Source organism: Monodelphis domestica, chromosome 1, assembly GCF_027887165.1.
Source record: "Monodelphis domestica isolate mMonDom1 chromosome 1, mMonDom1.pri, whole genome shotgun sequence".
NCBI classification, from domain to species: domain Eukaryota; kingdom Metazoa; phylum Chordata; class Mammalia; order Didelphimorphia; family Didelphidae; genus Monodelphis; species Monodelphis domestica.
The window spans coordinates 410007958-410032249 of NC_077227.1; the positions used below are offsets into that span (position 1 = coordinate 410007958).

The 24292-nt window shown below is 39.6% G+C and overlaps 1 protein-coding gene and 1 long non-coding RNA gene across 4 annotated transcripts in view; one reads left to right on the plus strand and one right to left on the minus strand.

Moving 5' to 3' along the window:
- Positions 1 to 3747: 3747 nt before the first annotated feature.
- Positions 3748 to 13107, plus strand: LOC130456418 (uncharacterized). Its single transcript, XR_008915239.1, has 2 exons — positions 3748 to 3870; positions 13002 to 13107. It is a non-coding gene; the product is annotated as an uncharacterized LOC130456418 (long non-coding RNA).
- A 3677-nt stretch (positions 13108 to 16784) lies between these two features.
- CSNK2A1 (casein kinase 2 alpha 1) overlaps positions 16785 to 24292 on the minus strand; it is a 60012-nt gene continuing 52504 nt past the window's right edge. For all 3 annotated transcript variants that reach the window (XM_056811983.1, XM_007474492.3, XM_007474491.3), the window contains exons 10-13: positions 24039 to 24139; positions 22874 to 23022; positions 20712 to 20798; positions 16785 to 19490 (exon numbers count right to left, since the gene is read on the minus strand). In XM_056811983.1, coding sequence (XP_056667961.1) covers positions 19375 to 19490; positions 20712 to 20798; positions 22874 to 23022; positions 24039 to 24139 — 453 coding nt within the window. In that variant the 3' untranslated portion in view covers positions 16785 to 19374. The remainder of the gene's footprint in view (positions 19491 to 20711; positions 20799 to 22873; positions 23023 to 24038; positions 24140 to 24292) is intronic.

Here is a 24292-nt window from a genome sequence, read left to right on the forward strand (position 1 = left end):
GTCTTGCCTCTGCTGTTTCATAGTCGTGGGGCTTTGTACACAGCCTCTAGACCTCAGTTTCCTCCCTTATCTGTTCTTTCTTAGATAATTCTAAATTTATCTAACCCATACTCTCAGAGTCGGGAGCGGAGCATCGACTAAGGTGAGGCAGTGAAAGGAGCTGCTTTCTGGAGAGAATCAGTACTAGAATCCAGCTGGATCAAATGACTTCCTAATGGCAACAGTAGCCCGGGTACTGTTTTGACCTTGGAACACGAACTTCATGTTGGAATTTCCTCATCTGAACACGAAGTCAGAACCTCAGAACTGGGAGAGACCTTAGAGACCATATTTGCAACTGGTGTTACTTTGGGGAAAGGATTCCTTCTCTGGGACTCCACATGACTTCCATTTCTAAATCTATCATGATTGTGTGACCTAACCCAACCCCTTCAGTTTACAGAAGAGCACACCGAGGCACAAGCAGACACCCGGGGCAAAGTCAACCACATGAGGGGCAATAAGAATTTCATCCAGGAATTTCTAGTTCTTTTCTGGGCAGAATCCTTCCTTGGTCCAATAGACATTTATTAGAGAATTGCTCCAGCTCCACACCAACATCCCAAGTAACACAGAACCCTGGGCAGACAGGTAGACTCAGGTCAAATATGGCTAGGTGAGGACACTGGAATGAAGCCAGGATGGGAGGGGGAGAGGGGACAGCAGGCTTAGAATGATAGAATCTTAAGAGCTGGAAGAAACCTCATAGGTCACTGGACACTTCCTCCCACCAAATGCAGGAATCTCTTCTATTCCTCCGTCAAAGTTCTTCTAGCTTCCTCTGTTTGGACAGTTCAGGGAAGAGGAGTTCATTCCTTATTGTTGCATTCTATTCCATTTTCCATGCATTCCATATCATTCATATATCCATTTTAATACAGTTCCTTTTGTAGTTAGGCAGTTTCTTGTTTCAAATACAAATTCACTCTGCATCTTTGTCCCTTGGAGGCAGCTGTGGCTCTGTGGTTAGAGCAATGGGCCTGGAGTACCAAAGACCCAAGTTCAAATCTATCCTGGGGTCACTTGTGTGACCCTAGGCAAGTCACTTAACCTCTGATTGCCTGACAAAAGATCCATTGGAGAAAAAAAAATGACAAACCATTCCAGAATCCTTGCTAAGGAAACTTCATGGATAGCCAAGGTCCATGGGGTCACAAAGGGTCAGACACAACTGAACAATGAAATCTTCATCCCCATCCCCATTGCTCCTAATTTTTTTCTTTGAGTGTCAAACCAAAACAATCTAATTTCCCTTCCAAATGACAGTCCTTAATGGTTTTTCCCTAAGTAATTTTTGGTTAAATATTTCCATTTCTGCCAACTTGTCTATATATATGGCATTGTCCTTTCACCATGCTGACTACTATCTTCTGGACACAGCTCAGGGAAATCAGTATACATCATAAAATGTGACTCCCAGAACTGGACATTTTGGATATCAGATTAGTTTTGAACAGGAGAGAAAACAGCAATGATATACTATAACAAAAGACAATTTCTGAAAAGAGTTGAGAAATAATACCAACCCTCTCTTGAGGGAAGATAACATAATCCAGTGAAAAGAATACTAAACTTGGAGCCCAAATACACGATTCTATGTGCTAATATTCTTTGTTCTGATTTCTCTGCCAGTTCTAACATTCTATGTTCCAGCTCTGACAAATCTATATACTCTACGGTCTCTCTTCCAGTTCTTACAGGATATGCTGGAGCTAAGCTTATCTTATTTCTATGTTCTTTATTACTAGAGTGGAGTGTGTTAGTGTGAACAAGATTAAGTTCTTGTTTTAAAATAGACTTTTCTGGGGTAGCCAGGTGCCACAATGTATAGAGTGTCAGGTCTGAGATGGGAGGTCTTGGGTTCAAATCTGATGTGACATACTTCCTAGGTGTATGACTCTGGGTAAGTCACTTAACCTCAATTACCTAATCCTTACCACTCTTCTGCTTTGGAACTGATACTTATTATGAATTCTAAGGCAGAAGGTAAGGATTTTTAATGATAATAATAAATAAAAATATAAATAATTTCTTCTATCCTTCTGAATAGTAATTTTCCTTTGGACATTTTGGACCTTCCTTTGAAGCTGCAGTAGAATCTCTAGTGCCAGTAAGTCCCTCAGAAAGGTGCCAGAAATCTGCCAGCTGGGGGTGCTGTATGAAAAGACACAAGTAAAAAAAGATACAAGTGAAAAAGGTTGAATAGTCCAAACAGAGTCAAACCAATATTTATTTAAAAACCCTGGAGTTAATGAACACCAGTGGCCTTTTGCAGTATATTCAGAGAAGGGAAATTATGAAATACTATGGAAAGAGCTTTGGATTAGGAAATAGAAGACTTCAAATTGTGGTCCCTGCTTTGCCACTGAGTCATTAAATGACATGTCTCCCATTAGTGTCAAAGCCAGAGCTTGAACCCTCAACTCCAGATTTCTAATAATGTAAATCTGAAAGTGCTAAAGAAATAGCTAGATTTAAAGGACAGCTCTCATTCCTTTAATGTGTTATAGTTTACGAAGAACTTGACTTACACTATTGAATCTGATCCTTCTTGATTTCTCCCCCGAGGTAATTAGTGAAGTTACCTCCTTTTTGCAAATGGAGAAACTGAGGCTGAGAGGGAATGGGATTTACCATACCAAGGCCACAGAGCTATGAAGTAGGAGAACAGAAACTAGACAAAACCTAGATTTCCTGTTTATCAGACCTTTTACCCTGAATTGTTTCAATACAAAAAAGTTTGGTCCCTTTTTGCCACACTGTCCATGAAAGCCCCACATATTTATGCAATCATGATTTGCAAGACTAGATCAGAAAAGAGCACACCATGCCTTTTGCTTTTAAAGAGGAGTCATAAAAACAGCATCAGAAGGTGATGCAACAATGGAACAATTTCAGAAATACCCAATCCCCTCAGGAAACAACTCCATGAACTCAGTTACCTCTTTTTTTCCCTACCAATTCTCTCTAGGGAAGATGTCCTGTGTGGTGTAATGGAAAGGGCAGTCTTAAGTCTCAAGGCAGGAGCTCCAAGCTCAGCTCTACCACTAAGTAGCTGTGAAACATTGGGCAAATCCCCTCATCCCTCTGAGCATCAATCAGTGAAAAAAAGAGGACCAACAAATCTGGGTGACTTTCAAAGTTCCTTCCAGCTCTAAAATCTCAAAATTCCAATATAGATTTCTCTCTGTGTCTTTCCACATATGGAATTTCTTACAATGAGATCATCTTTAAAGTCCCTTTTAGGACATTCTAGTTCTAGCTCAGCTGTTCACTAGTTACTGGAATTCTTTCATTCCCTGGGCCTCATCTCATCTGGAAGAGAGGCATAACAACACTTGCACTCCTGTCTGACTTCTCAGGACTTCTGAGAACATCAAATTAGCATTTGTGAGGTGATTCATAAACTGTAAAGCACTGTACAAATGTAAGATATATTTATTTTTTGTTTACACTGGAGCGACACATGGTATAGTTGTAAGAACTAGAACCAGTGGAGACCTGGGTTTGAATTCTGGCCCTGATACTTACAAGTTGGGTAACCCTAGGCAAATCACTTTAATCTCAGCCTCAGTTTCCTCCTCTATAAAATGGGGAATGGTGATACTTGTACTACCAATTCACAGGGTTGTTGTGGGGAAAGAATCTTTTTGCAATCCCAAAATCACTACCTAAATTTGAGTATTATTATGATGCAAGAGTTTTGTAAATATGAAAACACAACACTTTAGTTATTATCAGTAGTGTTTTTCTCCTATTAATAGGAAGCAACTCTCAATTGGTTGACCCAAAAGTGATCAGAGAGATCTAGAAGAAACTGAACATATTTAGGTAAGTGTTTTAAATAATTGAATTAAAATTAAAAGAAAGGGGCAGTTAGGTGGCCCAGTGTACAGAGAGCCAGGCCTGGAATCAGGAGGACCTGGGTTCAAATCTTACCTCAGATATTACCTAGCTGTGTGACCATAGGAAAGTCATTTAAGCCCATTTGCCTAGCCCTTTTTATTCTTAGAGTTGTTACTAAGATAGAAAGTAACGGTGTTTTTGTTTTTGTTTTCCATTTGAATAAGTTTATTTAGTTAATTTAGAACATTATTCCTTGGTTACAATAATCACATTATTTCCCTCCCTACCCTCCACCCACTCTTCCCCCAGCCAATGCACAATTTCATTGGGTATTACTTGTGTCTTGAAAAGAACCTATTTCCATGTTGTTGTTTACACTAGGATATTCATTTAGAGTCTACATCCCCAACCATATCCCTTCCACCCATGTATTCAAGCAGTTGTTTTTCTTCCCTGTTTTTACTCCCACAGTGTTTCCTCTGGATGTGGATAGTGGTTTCTCTCCTGGTTCCTCTGAGTTGTTCAGGGTCATTGCTTTGCCACTAATAGAGAGGTCCATTATATTTGATTGTACCACAGTGTATCGGTCTCTGTGTACAATGTTTTCCTGGTTCTGTTCCTCTCACTTTGCATCAATTCCTGAAGGTTGTTCCAGTTCCCATGGAATTCCTCCACTTTATTATTCCTTTGAGCACAATAGTATTCCATCACCAACATATACCACAATTTGTTCAGCCATTCCCCAATTGAAGGGCATCCCCTCATTTTCCAATTTTTGGCCACCACAAAGAACGCAGCTATGAATATTTTTGTACATATCTTTTTCCTTATTATCTCTTTGGGGTACAAACCCAGCAGTGCTATGGCTGGATCAAAGGGCAGACAGTCTTTTAGAAAGCACCCTTTGGGCATAGTTCCAAATTGCCCTCCAGAATGGTTGGATCAATTCACAACTCCATCAGCAATGAATTAATGTCCCAACTTTGCCACATGCCCTCCAGCATTCATTACTTTCTTTGCTGTCAAGTTAGCCAATCTGCTAGGTGTAAGGTGATATCTCAGAGTTGTTCTGATTTTCATTTCTCTGATTATAAGAGATTTAGAACACTTTTTTTCATGTGCTTATTAATAGTTTTGATTTCTTTAACTGAAAAATTGCCTATTCATTTCCCTTGCCCATTTTTCAATTGGAGAATGGCTTGATTTTTTGTACAACTGATTTAGTTCCTTATAAATTTGAGTAATTAGACCTTTGTCAGAGGTTTTTCTTATCAAGATTGTTTCCCAGTTGGTTGCTTCCCTTCTAATTTTGGTTGCATTGGTTTTGTTTGTATAAAAACTTTTTAATTTGATGTAATCAAAATTATTGATTTTACATTTTGTGTTTTTTTCTAGCTCATGCTTGGTTTTAAAGTCTTTCCTTTCCCAAAGATCTGACAAGTGTACTATTCTGTGTTTGCCTAATTTGCTTATAGTTTCCTTCTTTATGTTCAAGTCATTCACCCATTCTGAGTTTATCTTGGCATAGGATATGAGATGTTGATCCAAACTTATTTGGTGCCATACCCATCTAACTACCAAAAAACTTTTTTACTGAATTAGAAAAAAAAAAACATAATAAAAATTCATTTGGAAGAACAAAAGATCAAGAATATCAAGGGAAATAATGAAAAAAAATGTGAAGAAAGGTGTTCTAATGAGGGAGGCCAAAATGACCGGCCTTGAAAATACAGGAAAGCCTTAACAAGCTGGCTAGCCTTGGAATTTAGGAAGACCCCAATAAACATGCAGCTGCAGTAGGTACCAGATAAAGGCCAGGAAGACCCCAATAACATAAAATTGTCAAGGTCCCAAGAATAGTATGTAACCAATAAGGGCGGAGGGGAGCCAAACATGCCGGCAACGTTCTATTCATTTTTCTCCACATGTCTACTAACTCGAATTTTTCTAAGATTTCATTCACTTCTCTTACCTCTTTCTTATTTATTTTTTGGTTTGATTTATCTAGTTCAGATAGAGGAAGGTTCAGGTCTCCCACTAGTATGGTTTTTCTATCTATTCCATCCTTTAGCTCCACTAGTTTCTCCTTTAGAAATTTGGATGCTATGCCATTTGGTGCATACATGTTGAGTACTGATATTTCCTCATTGTCTATACTGCCTTTTATCAGGATGTAATTACCTTCCCTATCTCTTTTAACTAGATTTATTTTTACTTGACTTTGTCAGATATCATGATTGCGACTCCTGCCTTCTTTTTATCAGTTGATGCCCAATAGATTTGGCTCCAACCTCTTACTTTCACCCTATGCACATCTACCTTCCTCATGTGTGTTTCTTGTAGACAGCATATGGTACAGTTTGGGATTCTAATCCACTCTGCTATTCGCTTGTGTTTTATGGGTGAGTTCATTCCATTCACATTCAGAGTTATGATTACTAGCTTTGTATTTACCAGCATTTTGATTTCTACTCCTGATCCTGCCTTTTCTTCTTTCACTATTTCCTTCTACACCAATGTTTGTTTTTAATCAGTCCCCCTAGTTCCCACCCTTATTTTACTTTCCTTTCTACCCCCTCCCTTCTTATTCTCCCCCTTCTTTTCCCTGTAGTCTTTCTAAAATTACCCCCCTCCCTTTCCCTCCCTTGTACTGCTTCCCTCCCCACCAGTCTATTGATTATCCTTCTACTCCCCTATAGGGCGCAAATCTATTCTCTGCCCCCAGTGGATTGGATTGTTCTTCCCTCTTTGGGTCAATTTCAAAGCACGAAGAGTTGAGTATTTCCTATCTCCAACATCTTTACCCTTCTAGTGTATTGATGTTTTCCCCCCTCCTGTCATGAGCTTCTTTGTGACATATGAATTTACCCCATTTGTTTCTTTTCCCATTTCTTTTAGTATTAACCTCTCTTTTTTAGCTCTAGTTGTATATATCTATATCTAACTATATATATATGTATATATATATACACATGTATATGTATTTATGCATACATATATCTATATACCTATTTATGTCTTGTCCTTTCATCCTATACAGTTTGTCACTGTTCCCTCTAAGTGTAATTCTTCCAGCTGCTCAGGTGATAACAACAGTTTTTAAGAGTTACCAATGACCTCTTTTCTTATAGGGATACATATCATTTTAATGTATTGAGTCTTTTAAAATTTTTGTTTGTTTTGTTTTGTTATTCTTTTTTCCCTCTTTTTAAATTACCTTTTGATGATTCTCTTGAGTTCTATGCTTGGACATTGAATTTTCTGTTCAGGTCTGGTCTTTTCTTTGCAAATTCTGGGAATTCTTCTATTGTGTTGAATGACCATACTTTCCCCTATAAGAATATAGTCAGTTTTTCTGGGTAGTTGATTCTTGATTGTAGACCTAGTTCTTGCTTTCTGGAATATCATATTCCATGCCTTTCAGTCCTTTAGTATGGATGCAGCCAGATCCTGTATTATCCTCACTGTGATTCCATGGTATCTGAATGACTTCTTCTTGGCAACTTGTAATATTTTTTCTTTGGTCTGATAGTTCTTGAATTTGGCTATAACATTCCTGGGTGTTGTCAGTTGGGGATTAAGTACAGGAGTTGATCTGTGGATTCTTTCAATCTCCACTTTTCCCTCTTGTTCTAGAATATCAGAGAAGTTTTCTTGGATAATTTCCTGTAGTATGATGTTCAGGCTTTTCCTTTTGTCATGGTCTTCTGGTAGGCCAATGATTCTTAAGTTGTCTCTCCTGGAATGGTTTTCTAAATCCTCTGTTTTGTGAATGAGATGCTTCATATTTTCCTTAAACTTTTCACTCTTTTGGTTTTGTTTTATAGTGTCCTGCTGCCTTGTGAGGTCACTTAATTCTAGTTGTATTCTGGTTCTTAAAAACTGGATTTCATCCCTGGCTTTTTGGTCATCCTTCTCTTTCTGGTCTGATTTTCTATGGAGGTCATCTTTCATCCTCTTTGCCTCATCTTTCATCTCCTTTGCCTCATCTTTCATCTTCTTTGCCTCATCTTTCATCTCCTTTGCCTAATTTTCCAGCTGATTAATTTTGACTTTCAAGACACTGTTTTATGTTTCCAGATGACTTATCTTGATGTTAAAGTTTTCTTCAGCCTCTCTTAATTGTATTTTGAATTGCATTTTGAGTTCTTCCACAGCCTGTATTCAATTCGCTGGGATTTCTGATTTAACATTTGCTGATCCCTCCCCCTCTGTTTTGTTGTCCATATAGAAGCTATCTATTGTAATTTCTTTCTTCTTTTTTTGTTGTTTGCTCATATCCACCCCTTCATTGCTGCCTGTATTTGTCTGTGCTCTTGCTCCTCTCATTTTTTTGGTTTTGGGGGCTTCTGTCAGTCTCCCCTCTTGGAGCTTTGACAGAAGATCTCTCGGTGCAGTCTCTGGGGGAGGATTGTTGGGGGTTTGATCTTCCCTGTCCTCTGGAGGCTTTTGATTGGATTAAAGTCCAGCAATCAATGAGGGAGGGGTGTGGAACCTGGACTTCCCTGAGTTCTGAAGACTTTTGATGGGATTAAGTTCAGCTTGGTTGGGCTGGTTGTGGTCTGAGGCCAACACCTCCTGTAAGACTGGAATAAATATGGAGCATCTCCACAGTTCTGGCCAGGCTGCCAGCTCTATGCTCCCTCTCTAGCTCCTTAAGCCCCTGCCTTCTGTGTTTGATGCCCTGAGCTTGGCACAGCCCTGCCCACAAGGTACACCCTCCATATCAGCATCTTTGCCCACCCAGAAGTTCCCACTGCAGCTGGAGTCTCAGTGCTCTAGGTGGACGGGGGGGAGGGGTCTTGGGACCTTCCTTCTGCCTTCCCCTTAAACCTGAGTGTTCTCAGATTCCAGCTTTTGGGGGGGGTGGGCATACCTTTTGAATTGAGTCCAGCAGAAGGGTTCTTTGGCTCTGTCTTGTTGTTAGGTTTGATTTTCAGTCCCCTAGGAGCATTCAGTTTGTGATCAGTAAGGAAGGGTATTCAGAGGTCTGAACTTCTGCTCCTTGACTCTGCCCCCCAGGTGTTTTTGTTTTTAAAGAAAGAAATTACATGGTAGCTGGCTGGCTCAGGGGATTGAGAGGCAGGCCCAGAGACAGGAGGTCCAGGGTTCAAATTTGGCCTCAGACACTTCCTAGCTGTGTGACTCTGGACAAATCCCTTAACCCCCATCGGCTTGCCCTTACCACTCTTCTGCCTTGGAACCAATACACAGTATTGATTCTAAGATGGAAGGTGAGGGTTTAAAAAAAAAGAAAGAAAAATTAAAAGGGAGCTAGGTTTATAGCCAGGAAGCATCAAGTTTAGCCCTGGAATGATGGGACACTCAATTATAAAAACGAATAAGTGAGGATACATTGAGTTTTGTAGGGCTGGATCCAGAATTCCAGACTGCCTTGCAACACTCACAATGCTTGTTCATCTTGAGAAATAGCCTCCGTTCCTAGAATAGCAGTAAACAATGTTTGGAAATTATTTTAAGCTGGAATAGCACAACCTAACTGGGACTCACAAGGAGTGTGGGCAAAATGATTGCTAGAGGGACTCCGGCTTAGACTCTGCTTTTAAAGGCAACCTATTAGAATCACTGAACAAAAGGCAGTAGTTGTACAAGTGTAAGGTGGAAGATATTGTTAGACTCAGACTTTAGTATGTTCAAAACTAAAAGAATTTAGAGAACATAAAACAGAGCTGGAAGGGACTTTTTATGTATAACATAGAAATTTCAACCTGGGACAGCCCTTAGAAAACATCTGATCTGACAACCCCTCATGGAAAAAACAAGATCAGAGAGGGTAAATTTACAGAAAGTTGATAGCTGAGCTAGGACTAAGATGACCCAGGTCTCCAAGCACCCCTGAATCCAAGGTTCTTTCTACCACAGGTTAGTTGTTACTGTAACACTAAACTTTTCTTTTTCTTTTTAAACCCTTACTTTCTGTCTTAGAATCAAAACTAAGTATTGGTTTCGAGGCAGAAGTAGGTAATGAGCTAGGTAATTGGGGTTAAGTGACTTGCCCAGAGTCACAGCGAGGCACCAGATTTGAAACCAGGATCTCCTACCTCTAGGCCTCTCCAGGTCTCTATTCACTGAGCCAGCTAGCTGTCCCTTAACTCTAAAATTTTCAAGTTATGCTTAGAGAGTTCTTTATAATTCTAACCACTAAAAAAAAGCCAATGGGAAATTTTAATTGAATTTAACAAGTTTTTTGTTGTGTTCATCATATATGCGAAGCATTGTGTTAGGTGTTAATTGAAAACCAATTAAAAATGCCCAAATCAACCACAAATCTTGGCCATTATACTTATATTTATATAAGTATATGCATATATACTTATATATACTTGGCCAATATACATATATTATAAAATAACCATAATGAAGTTATGGAGTATTTAGTTTTCTATATTTATTTTGCCAGTTTTTATAGACCCCAACATGCCTACCAATCTACCCTTCCTAAGTCTTTTTTCTTCATCTGTAACACAGGGAAATATTCTCTTGCCTACATAAATGTGTTGTTCAAATGTGGTACTGAGAGGCAGCTAGGTGGACCAGTGGAAATACAGCCAGGTTTAGAGATAGGAGAACCTGGGTTCAAATCTGGTCTCAGACACTTTCAAGCTGGGTGACTTTGGGCAAGTCACTTTCCCCCAATTCCTAGCCTTTTTTGCTCTTCTGCCTTGGAACCTATATTTAGCATTGATTCTAAGACAGAAAAGAAGTGTTCCTCCATCTATAAGGGTTTAGAAAACATCTTAGAACTATACGTATATAAAGTATGATTTGTTCCTTAACATTAGATTTGCATTTAAAATATGACTTTCAATTAGAAAATGGAAGAAAACATAAGGTTAAAAAAAATTCAACCATAAGGTTTTGACTGTGGGGTTCTGCATAATAAATTTCATAAAATACATTTAATATGCATTTATTCAAAGGAAAGGACAGGGGAAAATAAATACAAATTGGATAGATTATGGTTGATATGTAGGCTATTCCAGGCCCTGGAGACAGTGGGGGTTAGAGGGCAGCCAAAATTGGAACTGAGGAGCTCCTGCTTCTTTAACATAGGAATTGTTAGTCCAACAGGTAAGTCCAACAAACCCAAGAGACAATGAGGCTGAGTAGGGTGTTACAGCAGGGTTTATTTGAAGCAGCAAGGGGACCCAACGCCAAAATGAGCAAAAGATTCCTGTGGTGAGGGGGACAAGTGGCAAAGGGGAGACCCATGCCAGTAGAATTGGTGAGGCAGCCCTGTCTGAGTGGGAGGAGATATAGGGGAAGGGGGTGTAGGGAACAAGGCAACTTGGATTGATTTCATTGGCTGTTTCTTGGGGAGCAAGTGGTTCTCAGGAGTGGGTGCAGGCAGGATACAGTCAAGTTATACATTTGTCCAGGTCTGACAAGCTGAGGAACAGGGTCTCAATGTTCTGTTATGTGGAACAGGTGTGTTGCTATGGCTTTCTGTCCCATGGTTTTGGCAGGTGCTGGGGAAGGGGGAGGGGGGCTGTTGGTTTCAATAGGTGTTGGGGAGGTGGGGAGCTTTCTGTCCCATATCTTGTCATTCCCATCTCTTTCTTTGTATAAAAAAAAGAAAAAATAGAGGTGGAAGATGGCAGGGGCCAAAATCGGGGTTGGAGAAGTCCCAGCCTGGGAGAGGGAGATATAGGGCATAGTTCTTCCTAATCAGACTGTTTTCTGGTGAGGAGGGGTGGTGTGGGTTATTGGGACTCTCATGGTCCTGACTCCATCCCTTGGCATGTATTGGTATTGGTGATGTCTGAAAGATCTTAATTAGAGGACATTATGGACAGTGGAACTAGCTACTGAGGTAATTGTACAAGTAAGTTTCCAGAGGGATAAGGAAGTACTGGTTCATGGGGGCTAATCAGGTTGCCTTAGGGCCAATGGATAAGCCCAGGGGCTAGTAGAATAGCCCCTTCGGAGCTGATAGTATGGAGTAGCAGCTCCACTTTAGGGAGGCAGCTTCCTCTGAGGAATGAAGCTAGCCCCATAGAATGGTAGTCTAAGGTGTCACTATCCTGATCTTAAGTCCCCAGTAGTTATACAGAAGAAATGACTATGCAGATATAGTAATACAGAAAGCAAAAATGATACAACAACAATTTAATTAACATCAGGGTTTTTTTGCATTTTAGTAGCTTATCCCTAATATCAACAAAACTTCATCTCAGATCTCACATGTCCCATGTAGTTGTCTGAGTTCCAAAAACTGTCTTTGACAATCAGGGATAGGTTTTCTCTTTAGTGACTTGAACACATAAGTTATAACATTCTCGTAGATAGATTTCTTCACCCCATGTTCAATGATTACCCAAATGAATTAACTTACAAGAGATTAATTGTACTCCAATTGAAACAAAAACTTGGGGTGGGGTACAGATACATAAGTAGTGGAACACATTTGATTGCTAGGCACATTCAAGTTTCAGGGGCTGCAATAACCAATTCACTTGATTGTCTGAAACAGAATGACATTAGGCTGAAAACAGTCATATCCTTATGCTACATTTGCAATGAAAGGAAAAAAGCAAAAGGAAAAATTTGTAACACTGTTCGACTTTAGGTAAAAGTCTTGAGTTATTAATCAGTCATGCAGTAACAATTGCACTTCACAGCCAGACTCAGGAATAATTGGGTGGGATTCACATTAGTTGGAAGGGATCCCATCTCATTATGCTGAAACAGTCTTCTCAACTTTTAGAACCTCCAGCTGTGATAGTTCAGGATCACACTCCATCTGAGTACTTTGTAGTTTTCCTCTTGACTGGTAGATTACCAGTGTAGTGATCACTGATCCATCAGACAACTATACCTGAATTCAAGATACAAAATAATATTAGTTGTAGTCCCAAAAGCTTTTACCTCAAATGGCAAATCTTACCTATTACAATTTAGAGCTGAAAAATTTCTAGGATTTACACATATAATGATTTCACAGCTGTTACTTGATTCTCTTATCTTCTCCTTAAGTTATAACTCATCCTGGTAGGAAGATCAATTATTAGATTATAAAGAGATTTGTGCATTCTCTGTAATCCAATTCCATTGTTTAGAGATTCTATAACTCAAACAAGCTTTTTGTTTTACAGAGCTGGTGACTGCTCACACGGACCAAAAGTTACAGCTAAAGGAAAATGTGCAGGAAAAGGGTTAACAATTTTGCAGGTAGTTAAATTTCCACTAACATTACCTTGATTAATGATGTAAAATACTTGGTTAGTTGCCAGCTGGTCTTAGAACTAACTTTACTACCTTTTCACTCTTGGCCGATCACAGAACAATACACACAGCCTATACTGAATTCTGATTTTATATTCAGAACCTAAAAAATTTCTAAGTTTAGCATAATTAAGAAGCAAGACATATTTTCTAATTTTGAGATAGCCAAATCTGTCACGGAAAAAGGGAGAAGGAAGGATCAGAGGAAGCTGAAGAAGGCAGTTAAAAGGGAGGGAGCATATCCCCCCCTTCCTGAGGCTGGAAGGTATGTTTGTGGGGTCTCCTCCTTTATAAAGAGAGGTTTCTGCTAGAGCAGAGGGAGAGGGATCAGAGGAAGCAGAGGAGACAGATGGGACAGGTGCAGTAGAGTTAGGGAGAGAAGGTGGGAGACTGGTATTGTGGCCAGGCCATGGAGGATAAGATGATGAGTTTCTTTGGTTTTATAATGTCAGCCAATTGTAATTTTTTCAGCCTCAGAGACAAATGGGGAGAGACAAGAAAGGTGAGTTCAAGAATCTTGCCCCCTAGTCCTCCCTGCCCTTGGGGAAGAAGGGTCCTCCTCTTTGGTTCAGAGAGGATTAGCTTGACAGTGAGAGTGATTCTCCTTTCCCCATGTGTCTCTGGGGAGGGGAAATCAGGAACTAGAGTGACTGACTGAGCAGAGGCAGAAGCCATAGACTTTGCTGGAAAGCCAAAAAGCAGAGTCACTGATAGGGGATAGGGGATAGGGCTTAGACTCACTGCAGATGTCAGGACCACTGTTGACTCATGGGTGAGCAGCTGAGTGGCATCTGCCTGGTTCCTGAGTTTCAGCACCATGTCAGTCTGACTGACAGGGGTTCGACTCAAGAGTCAATGAGACCAGAGTAGGGAGTCACAGCAGGGTTTATTTGAAGCACAAGGGGGCCCAATGCCAAGATTAGTGAAAGGGTCCCATGGGGGGGGGGGAAGGGGAGAAATGACCAGGGGAAGCCCGATGCCAATAGAATTGGCGGAGGCAGTCCTGTCAGAGTGGGGGGAAATATAGGGACTTATAGGTTTGGGGAAGGAATAGGTTATAGGGAACAAGGCAACTTGGATCAATTTCATCAGTTTCTGGGGGGCAAGTACTTCTCAGGAGTGGATGCGGTCAGGATACGGTCAAGTTTATACATTTGTCCAGGCTGACAGGCTGAGAAATAGTCTTGGTGGTCTGTCATGTGGAACAGGTGTTGCTTCTTAACAATAAGACATTACACAAACAACTTAACCTGACAATTTGGGTTCCTTAACTTTTCTGGCTCCCCCTCAAAAATTCTGTTGCAGACAAACTGGATTACTAGATGATACTTCATCCCTCCAGTCTACCTCAGGCTTGCAATGCACTGTGTGGCTCATCTCCCTTTCTTAGGATCCTTGTATCCCTAGAAGGATCTTCATGAGATCTTCCCAGATCCCCTTGAGTGGTTAGTTCCATTTCCTCGGTTTTCCAGGTACTATATTTATATACATGTTATTTCGCTAGGTAATCTTGATAGCAGGAATCATTTGTGCTTTTGTACCCCCAGCATCTAGCTCTCGGTACTTAGAAAGGACCTCATTTGTTGAATTACAACAGCCTTAAAAGGGCTGATGTGTCTCAAGTATTGTGCTTCTACTACTTGCTTACTCTCTGGGGGAGCTAAAGCAACTCTTGTAACATAGACTATCAGTGGTAGAAGGAATGTTAATGGCATTTACACTATGCTAGATTTGTAAAGGCATACAGGGATAAAGTAAGTCTTAAAAAGAGCCCACTTTCTGAGAAATTTAGGGTCTCAATGTAATATACATTGAATCATCAAGGTCATATGACTCTTTTCTGAAGTTTTCTTCTCATGATTCCTCCCAGTGACCTTTCCCTTCCAGTCACACTGGAATACTCATTTTCAGCCACCTTCATGCCTTCCCTCAGGGTTCCTTGTGCCTATTTAATGTTCTTTACCTGTTTAATTCCTATTCATTCTTTAAAGAGTATTTTCTGTTCCTTGCTATTAAAAATCTTTCCCTTCAGATATCAGATTACACTTTGAATTGTCACACTAATGAAGTGATTGGAAATACGGATGTTTTTGGCTTAATCCTTCCATGGAGGTAGGGACCAGTTTTATTTCTTCCCAAAGCTTGGTGGTATTTTGCACACACAATTGTTGCTTAAGAAATGCTTAATTAACAAAATGACCATAATAACATAAATGTATATTTAAGTACCTTAAGTTCTTACAAGTGGTTTTATAAGCACTGACCACTTTCCTCCAACTTGTCACAAAATGCCTTTAAGTCAGATTCCATCAATAATCTCAACTATGTTCCAACAGATGAATGCAAAGTCACTTTGTGAAGATCCACCTCGCTATGTGATTTCCAGCACAGCAAAATGAGGACCCAGGTTTTATGAATAGAATCCAAGGTTAGACGGGGAAGACTCCTTAGCATCTAGTCCACTTCTCATTTTTATAGACTGAAATTCAGAGGTGAAGTGACCTTTCCTGTGTCTCAGAAAAAAGTCAGAACTGGAGTTGTCCAGAGTTTTTTACAAAACATTGGATTGGATTCATTTCGAATCCTTTTTAAGCACCTGTTATGCACATAGCTTAATGTTAAGCTTCTAAAGTCAACTCGGAAACAGTATCACTAATACTGTTAGTACTGATTAAGCATGCAAAAGGAATGTCCAAAGCCCAGAATGCTTAGGTCAAATAGGCGCAGGGATTTTCTGTATCATATATTATATCCGTAAGCATTTTTTTTGGATGAGCTCTGAACATTTTCCCATTTAAGCACTGACCCAAAAAGCATGTGATATGGAAACAAATATCCCAGGGCCTCACTACTCCCATTCCAGGTTCCATCAAAAACTTTTGTTTTTTTTTCTTCTCTATTGGACAAAACTTATCAGAATCTTGTTTTTCCAGTCATAAGAAACAAAATTAAACACAGAATGTCTGTTGGAAGAAGCCCTAAAGAATCTCTTGCTCCTTAGTTTTAAGAAAAGAAACTGAGGCTTGGAAGGGAAAAGTGTTATTAGCCCCAAGGTCTCAGGAGCAGAGTTGGGACTAGAACCCAGGATCTCTGGTTTCTCAGTCTAGTGTAGTTACCCAAAACACTACCTCTGAAATCCAGTGCACTTTCTCTGCATGCGAAGTCGGATCTAGAGAAAAGTGTATTTACTCAGGCTCGGGGGACATTTCATTTGTTTAAATGTTTTTATTAAAAAAAAAAATTAAAGACCTCCATGGCACAACTTCTTCCCAGCACAGTTAGGTTTTTAGTTAGATCAATTACAATACAATTACAACCAAGAAATTTTTTTTCTGACTTAACCAAAAAAGGGGGTGAGGGGGCGCACTTCAAACAAGGTTAAAAAAATATGCTTTTAAAAAACCTTTAGAAGTAATTGCCAACAGAACTTCCACATATTGGCATCCAATTTCCTGCTATCTAATGCAATGCAGACGCAGGAAGTGCTGAGAAATGTGCTCCAATACAAGGTGTACAGATGAGGTAATTTACAACACAGAAGTTGTTACTCTGCAAACCCTTGCCCACCTGCCCACCCACCCACCCCAGCCTCTTGCATTAAACTCTCTTTCCTCTTTCCAGATTCATGCATGTGCAGTGGCTCTAAAGTAGCATTTATTTTTTTTTGATTATTTATTTTCATTAAAAAAAAAAAAAAGCCCATGGGTGGCATTTTATAGAGTCCTTCCAGGCTTGTTTCAATTTCTTGTAAGGCTGATGGGTGTTAGAACCTCCAGCTATTTGTAGCTTCCTTCATCAACCTCAGCTACAACTATATTTTCCAAACTAGGAGGAAATGAATATTGACAACTTTCCGATCCCTTTTGAAAAGAGAAGGATTCCTTAGAAAGAGTCCTGTTTAAATCACAATTCAGTGCAAAACCTAATCACAACTTGAATCCCTGGCACAATGTTTGGTGCCATCTGTTCCTGCACAAAGTCAATATGGTAGCTTTCACATCATTTTAGGGCCTAAATAGGTAAAAGTATAATAAATATTACTCCAAGTGGTCATGGGGAATAAAAGTACACTGATGTGCATTAAGAACTTCTCCCCTTCAGCTCTTCCTTGGCTTCATACAGTGAGATAAAAAGGAGGCCAAGATTTTCTCCTTTTAAATCCTATTGCTCCTCCAAGCCAGTACTCGCTACTTACTACCACTATACCTCAGAGTACATTCACCGAAGCAAAAATGGGTTATAAAGTTAGACAAGTTTATTAAATAGGACAACCCAAGCAACTCTTATACACGACACTCAAGTGAGAGGCTTGTGGAACCAGTGAAGGTCAGGGAAAAGACTTTAGGGCTTAAGGAGGGATTGGCAAAGAATTCCTGACCTTGAAAAAAGCAGCTACTGCAATGGGACAAGGGGAGAAAATCCAGAGCTGATGCTTTGTCATTGTGCTTAAAAAACTAGGCTTCTCCAATGGTGCACCCAATAAGTTTGGTGGCTAGGTTACAATGGAGAGTGTACACATGTATGTACATGTGTACACACAACACACACACACACACACACACACACACACACACACACACACACACACACACACACACCTTTACCCATCACAAATCCTGGCATGGCTGAGACACAAAAGGAGTTTTATGGCAAAGGATTCTTATTCCCCAACATTTTGGCTTGATGTTTCTAGAAGGCTTCTCTGCACTGCCCAGTATGACAAATCATTCAAAGTGGGTGAGAGAATGGAAGAGGTTGCTTCCCCCAATCCACACAGGGCTGTCTGCAGGCCCCTTCAGTGTAGAATGACACACCCATCCAGCAAAACCTTTACACAGGGACTTAAATCTAACCTTGATAAATAAAACCAAACGTTTATTTACACCAAAGAATTCCAACACTGGATCTTTCACATAGGAAGGACAAAGTAGTATATATATATATATACACACAGCAAGGGATGGGGAGCAGGGCTGAAACAAGGGTGCTTTGTCGTTGTCAGCGGTTAATATTGTTCCACAACTATGGATCTACTGCTTCAATTTCATTTAGAGACTGCTTTGCTCCTGCCCCTCAGTGTACATTTATGAGACTGAGGTCACAAGTGTTCTCAACTGGATAGCACGTGAGGAAAAGGGGAAAATGGGGGAGAAAGGGGGAGAAGAAGCCTCAAAATGTTACTTGGTGTGGTCTGATGTCCCATCAGCTCTAGCTCTTTAATAGCCATTAGCAAGAAATTGGTATAAAGAACATTTTGGGGTTTTTGTTGCTGTTAATCTTTAAAAAGGCAAGAGGTTGTATCCAGTAACAAATTTAATGCAAAACTGCCAAGTAAAAAAATCTGGGAAGGTTTCTCCTTGTCCCCCCCACCCTCATCTGCTATGTGAAAAAAGATCTTACCTATAGTACAGTCAACTCTACTAGGGAACCTTGACTGGAAGGGGAATAAAGGAAGAAGACTTGAGGAGGCAGAAGAGAAGAAGGGAAGGCAAGTGTTTAATTTTCAAACTAAACTTTCAAACTAAAATTACATGCAAGTGAGCTGGATTTAGGTTTAGGTCAATAAGACATGATTCATATTGAATAGAGGTTTTTAGGATCTGTGTGCACTTTGGGTAAGCTTTCAACATTTATGTGACTGTGTTCCACTGGTTGGGCCAGTGTACCCTACTGGATTCCAGCTCCTGTGGAGTTGAATGTTAAAGTGACCAGTACATTACTGTGAAGAATTGGGCCCTCTTCTTCCTTCCCCTTCCTTCCTGCTTCCCTGGAAAAGCTGTATTTTGGTAATCTCTGGAGAAGAGCACAAAGACAACAGACCTCCCAAGGTGTGGGCTGGTGGAGGAGTAATGGTGGGAACTGGAAGAGATTTCCAGCTAAATGCAACAGCCAGGAAAAGGGTTGGTTCATCTTTGTTCTTGAGATGAAGAATTGGGATTGGGGTTGGGTTGGGGGGAATCGTCCGTGAAATATTCCATCTGCAGGTAATTTGTCAGGGAATCCCCTGAGTTACGAAAAGTTCGAGTAAAAAAAAAGAAAAAGAAAAAAAGAAAAAAATCAGCCTATAATAATTTTTTATAATGACTGAACTACTATAAATCCACAAGCAACTGTTCAGACACGGCGCCTCCGAAGTGTTTCATCCCCTCCCCTGCCAGGCACAACTGCATCAAGGGAGAGATGGAGAGTGGAACCCCCTCCCCCGCCCGGCTCTGCTCAGGCATCAGGAGACAGAGGCTGTCATTACTGCTGAGCGCCTGCGGTAGCTGGAACTGGCATCCCCAGGGGGTTGGCGGCAGCAATCACTGGTGAGCCTGCTAGAGGTCCAAGGGGTGAAGGGGTTGGCACTGAAGTAATCCCTGAAACCAAACAACAGAGAATAAATTAGGAGCCATTAACAGATGGAAATTTTTGTCATTGGTTGGGAATGGAACCTTTCTTCCAAAGCCTAAGACACTCATGGAGAAGACTGAGTTGGTACTATCAAATGTCGACCAAATTGTTTCAAGTGACTGTTTTGGAAACTGTAAATCAAAAAAGTGGAATTTGGTAATATGACTCCATTTGACATACATCTCTTTATCTTCTAACCAGCATATCAAAAATTATAAAGTTCCTCCAATCATCTCTAAATATAGGCTTTGTTAGTTACTCAGGTTATCTTCATTATTTGTCTGCATACTCTGAGTAGAGGTTCAAACAAGACATGTCATACTGTATCAGATTCAAATACAACTTGGAATCTGGCTCTAGCCCTGCCAAGAGATGTGTGTACTTCCTCTATTCTACTTGACCTAGTCTAACTTCATTTTTACTTCTACTATCCCAAAATCCCATTGGAGAACAATCTCTTTTCGTCACAAGACCACACCATGCCTTGCCTAGAACCATTCCTCTAATTTAAATGGTAAACAAATCTCATCATAATGTCTAAGTGGTAACACATTCTCTACTACCAATTTACTAGTATTTGGAGTCTCTAAGTGAGCCTGCTGTTTTACCCCTATAGCAGAAAGGAAAGCAAGATCAGCCAACAATATTGAAGTTACAGAGTAAATAAGAGGGATGGTAAATTCCAGGTGGGATTGAGATCTTGCTCTGTTCTCCACCTTTCTTGAATAGATAGGCTGCACATCCAACCCCAATCCCAAGCATATGTGTTAATGAACAGTAGAATTCCTAAGATCAGTGGCTATGGCTTTCTTTGAATAATCTTGTCCTAATTTTTATAAAAGTTCTTCCATCTGCTCAGCTAGGGAGTTGGCAACATTAAGTAATGAAGACATTGTTAATAGCCAGGCTCATTGTCTATGGAGCCCAAAGATTAGAATAATGCCTACTGGAACATACCACCATGTCTCTTCTCTTCCCCTGCTAAATTTCCTATTTCTGTTCCTAAAAGTCATACAAATATCTTTACCTTTCAAGAGTAAAAAGAGCAAAAAGACTTTTGATTAATTACACCTTTCTAAAGATGATTTGCAGGAATAATTTATTGATGCTAATAACAGCATTCAGAAGGGGCAAGATAAAAAAATCCACAACTCTCTTCTGTAAGATAAAATACCAGAACTACTGACCTGACATCATGTTGGCGGTGCTGACAGGAGTGCTGCCACTTGGCATGTTGGATGTGCCCATCCGAGCCTGGTCCTTCACAATTGGGTCTAAGAAGGAGAAAATAAGTGTATAAGTTTTCTTTTGTTTCAATATAGTTTGAGGATTTTACCTATGAAGTAGCAAACTGGTTCTGCATAGTTCCAGAAAGGGAAGCACTATTATCTTACTACTAAAAGCTATAAGGAGGCAAATTCTGATAAACTTAAAACCAAAGTTGCCTCAAAATAGATACATTCCTTGTCACTGGAAGTGTGCAAGTAGAGACTGATCTCTTATAAGGGTCTTTATAATTTGGACTATGACATCTGAGGTCCTAAGTAACTCTTGTGATTTTATGACTTTTCAAAAGTCACCTTCCTTAACTTGATGTTTTGTTTTCACATCATCCTTATTTCTAAATAAATCCCTTCTGAAAGCACTCTTTATTTTTAAATTTTATTTCATTAATTTAGAGTATTTTCCCATGGTTACATAATTCATGTTCTTTTCTTCCCCTCCTTCCCGGCCCTCTCCAGTAGCCTATGAGCAATTCCACTGGGTTTTATATATTTATCATAGATCAAGACCTATTTTCCATATTATTAACATTTGCAAATAGAGTGAATGATTAGAAGTACTCTCTTTTTAAAAAGAAAACAGTTGAGCAAACAAATCAATTGTGGCTAAGAATTTATACAATGTTCTACCCACATTCAGAGTCCTCCACCTCAGCAAAAGGGGGAAGAAATGCATTTTCCCAATTCTTCTCAGTGGTCAGTACACAGTGAAATTTATTTTGTCGATAATGTTGTTCTTTCTGCTTGTATGGGGCATATGGGTAGCACCAAAGCACAGAGCATTGTACTGGGGAGTCAGGAAGATTTGAGCTGGAACCCTGGCTGACACCTGGGCCAGCCATTTAACTACTGTCTGCCTCAGTTTCTTCACATGTAACATGGGGTGGTAATAGCTCCTACTTCTCAGAGTTGTTGTGAGAATCAAATGAGATAAGGATTTTATTTGTATGATTAATTTACAGATATCCTGAATCAGATAAAAGTAAAATAAAAGGAAAAATTCTTCTTTCATTGCTAAACTACATTCTTAAAACATAAGGCAGGATTAATTTATAGTTAAGCAGGTCTCTTCAGGCTTTAATAAAGCAATATTTCTGTTGGCTAGAATAATACTTCACAGCACCTAGTACTCTAGTACTATTTGACATTTGCTAAATATCTTACATGAATTTAGCAGACAAATACAATTAGTTTTACTTAATTGATGGGCTCAAATTGTTTAAGGAAAAGTGCAAATAAAGCCAAGATTACATGTGATGACGTATGAGCCCAGTTACCATATGAGACACACCCCCAAACCCCCAAAAGGATTTGAATGTGGATGTATATAAAGAGTTCAGCGGAGATATCACTAAACTACTCTTAGAATAATAATTCCATAGAAGCTATGACTTGTAGAGCATGGCAAGTTAAGATGAATGTTATAGAATATTAAGAAAAAGAATTCTTAGGAAATCAGAATGTTTTCACTAGAAGGGATCATAAGAAATCATCTAATATAAACCCCTTATTTTTGAGAGGGAAAACTAGGGCCAAGAGAAAGATTGTAAAACACTTTTGGAAAAGTGCCACATAAATTACAGTATAGGTATCACCTCCTTTGCATACAAATTATGACAAAGTTAAAAAATAGAATCCAATTGGATTTGTAGCCTAGCATTTCTGACACATCCTACTACCCAAAGAAATTTAGAGCGGGTAGAATTCTTACTTAACACCTAGTTCTCCTCAAGTAACACTGATTTTAGAGAGGAAACTAAAGCCCAGAACAGCACAAATAATTTGCAAAAAGTCAACAAAGCTTCTAAGTGGCAGAACCAGTCCTTGGGAGAGTTTAGACTTCTAGGAATTGGGAATCAGGTTTGTAACCTTTATTTACATTGTGCTTCCTTTATCAGTACAGTCTCATGAGAGAAACGATAAATGTAGCATTACTGGTTTGTTCTGAACTCTCCAAACCAGTGATCTGACTGCCAAATGGAAGCATTTACCCGAAAAGATTTTGTTGTTGGGGTAACTGGAATCACAGGACCGTGAGAGAAACGCATTTAGGAGGCTTTACTCACAGAAATAAGGGTGTTCCATGGCCTCTCTTGCAGTTAGTCGTGACTGGTGATCATATCGAAGCAGTTTGTCCAAGAAATCAAGGGCTTCTGGACTGACCAGGTGCTGGTTTTCACTGTGAACAAAACGTTCCCATCGCTTACGGGAGTGTCTGCAGAGCAATGAAGGAGGACAACAATCAGACAAGTACAACTGTTGGTGAGAGGTTTCATTTCTCCTTAGAAAGCTGGGAGCTGAAGCTGTGGCAAACAAAGTGATCAAAATCAGCAACAGTTGCTATTGGACTCAGAAGATAGTTTTACTTCACTCTTGCCACTTGGTGGCAACAAAACAAATTGGAAATAAAAATATATGCATTTCTGGAATCAACAATAATCAAAATACTTCAAGGTGTCACATGCTAATACATAGATAGGGAACTTTGGGAAACCTCTCCATTTCTTTTTCCTTAACATTAACACTAAATTTCAACAATGGCCCTCTCTTGCCAAAAAAAGCCCAGCTAAAAAGAATCTAACTTTCATTTTAATAAGCAATTGTAAGGTATTCTTTTTTAGTCCCTAGAGATGAGGAACCAATTTTTCTTTAAATAAATTATAAAGCTGTGATTGAATACACATTGTTTCTTTTCCCTTCTTCATGGAGAACTATCTATTTTGAAGAAGCAGGTTAAATGAAGATGAGAATGTGACTGAAATTTATTGAGCTTTTCATACAGATCTCATTCTCTGAAAATAGAACCAAATAGGGAATATCAGAGATAGAGGGGGCCTTAAGGATCATTTAGTCCAACACACTTATGAACTTAGTAGAAGTGACTTGCTCAAAGTCAAAAAGTAAGGAAGTAGTATAGCTATGCTTAGAACCCAGGTCCTTCTGGTCCCAGTCCACTATTGCTTGCATGCTGCTTCTTTCCCAAACATAACATAAGTCACTTGAGGGTTGGGAAACTGCCATTTAGCCCCAACCACACTTTTAAAATGGAAGCTTTCCGTATGCAGTATATATACTGCAGCACTGGACCACAGTCACTGGGGCAATACAGGGAACTAGAACCTAACTATCCCTCCTTAATCTATAATGGTCGTTTTTTTCTTTCTGAAAAAAGCTAACCTTCTTTGTCCCATCCCCTCCCTCCCAAACAATATCATTTTTCTTCTGACTTACCTGCCCAAGATATCATTGAAACGTGGATCTAGTTCAATGTTGTACTTGTCAATATAGTCATATAAGTCTTCTGTCCCCAGCACCTTTGCTATCCTTACCAACTACAATAAAATATCCAAAAAACAAAATAATAAGCATATGCACATGCATAAAGATAAGATATCACCTGAAAAGGGATCAGTAATTAAGCCAGTATTCTAAAACCTAGTGGAGCTACCCACATTTTCCAAGAAGGTAAGAAAAGGCAGACTTTC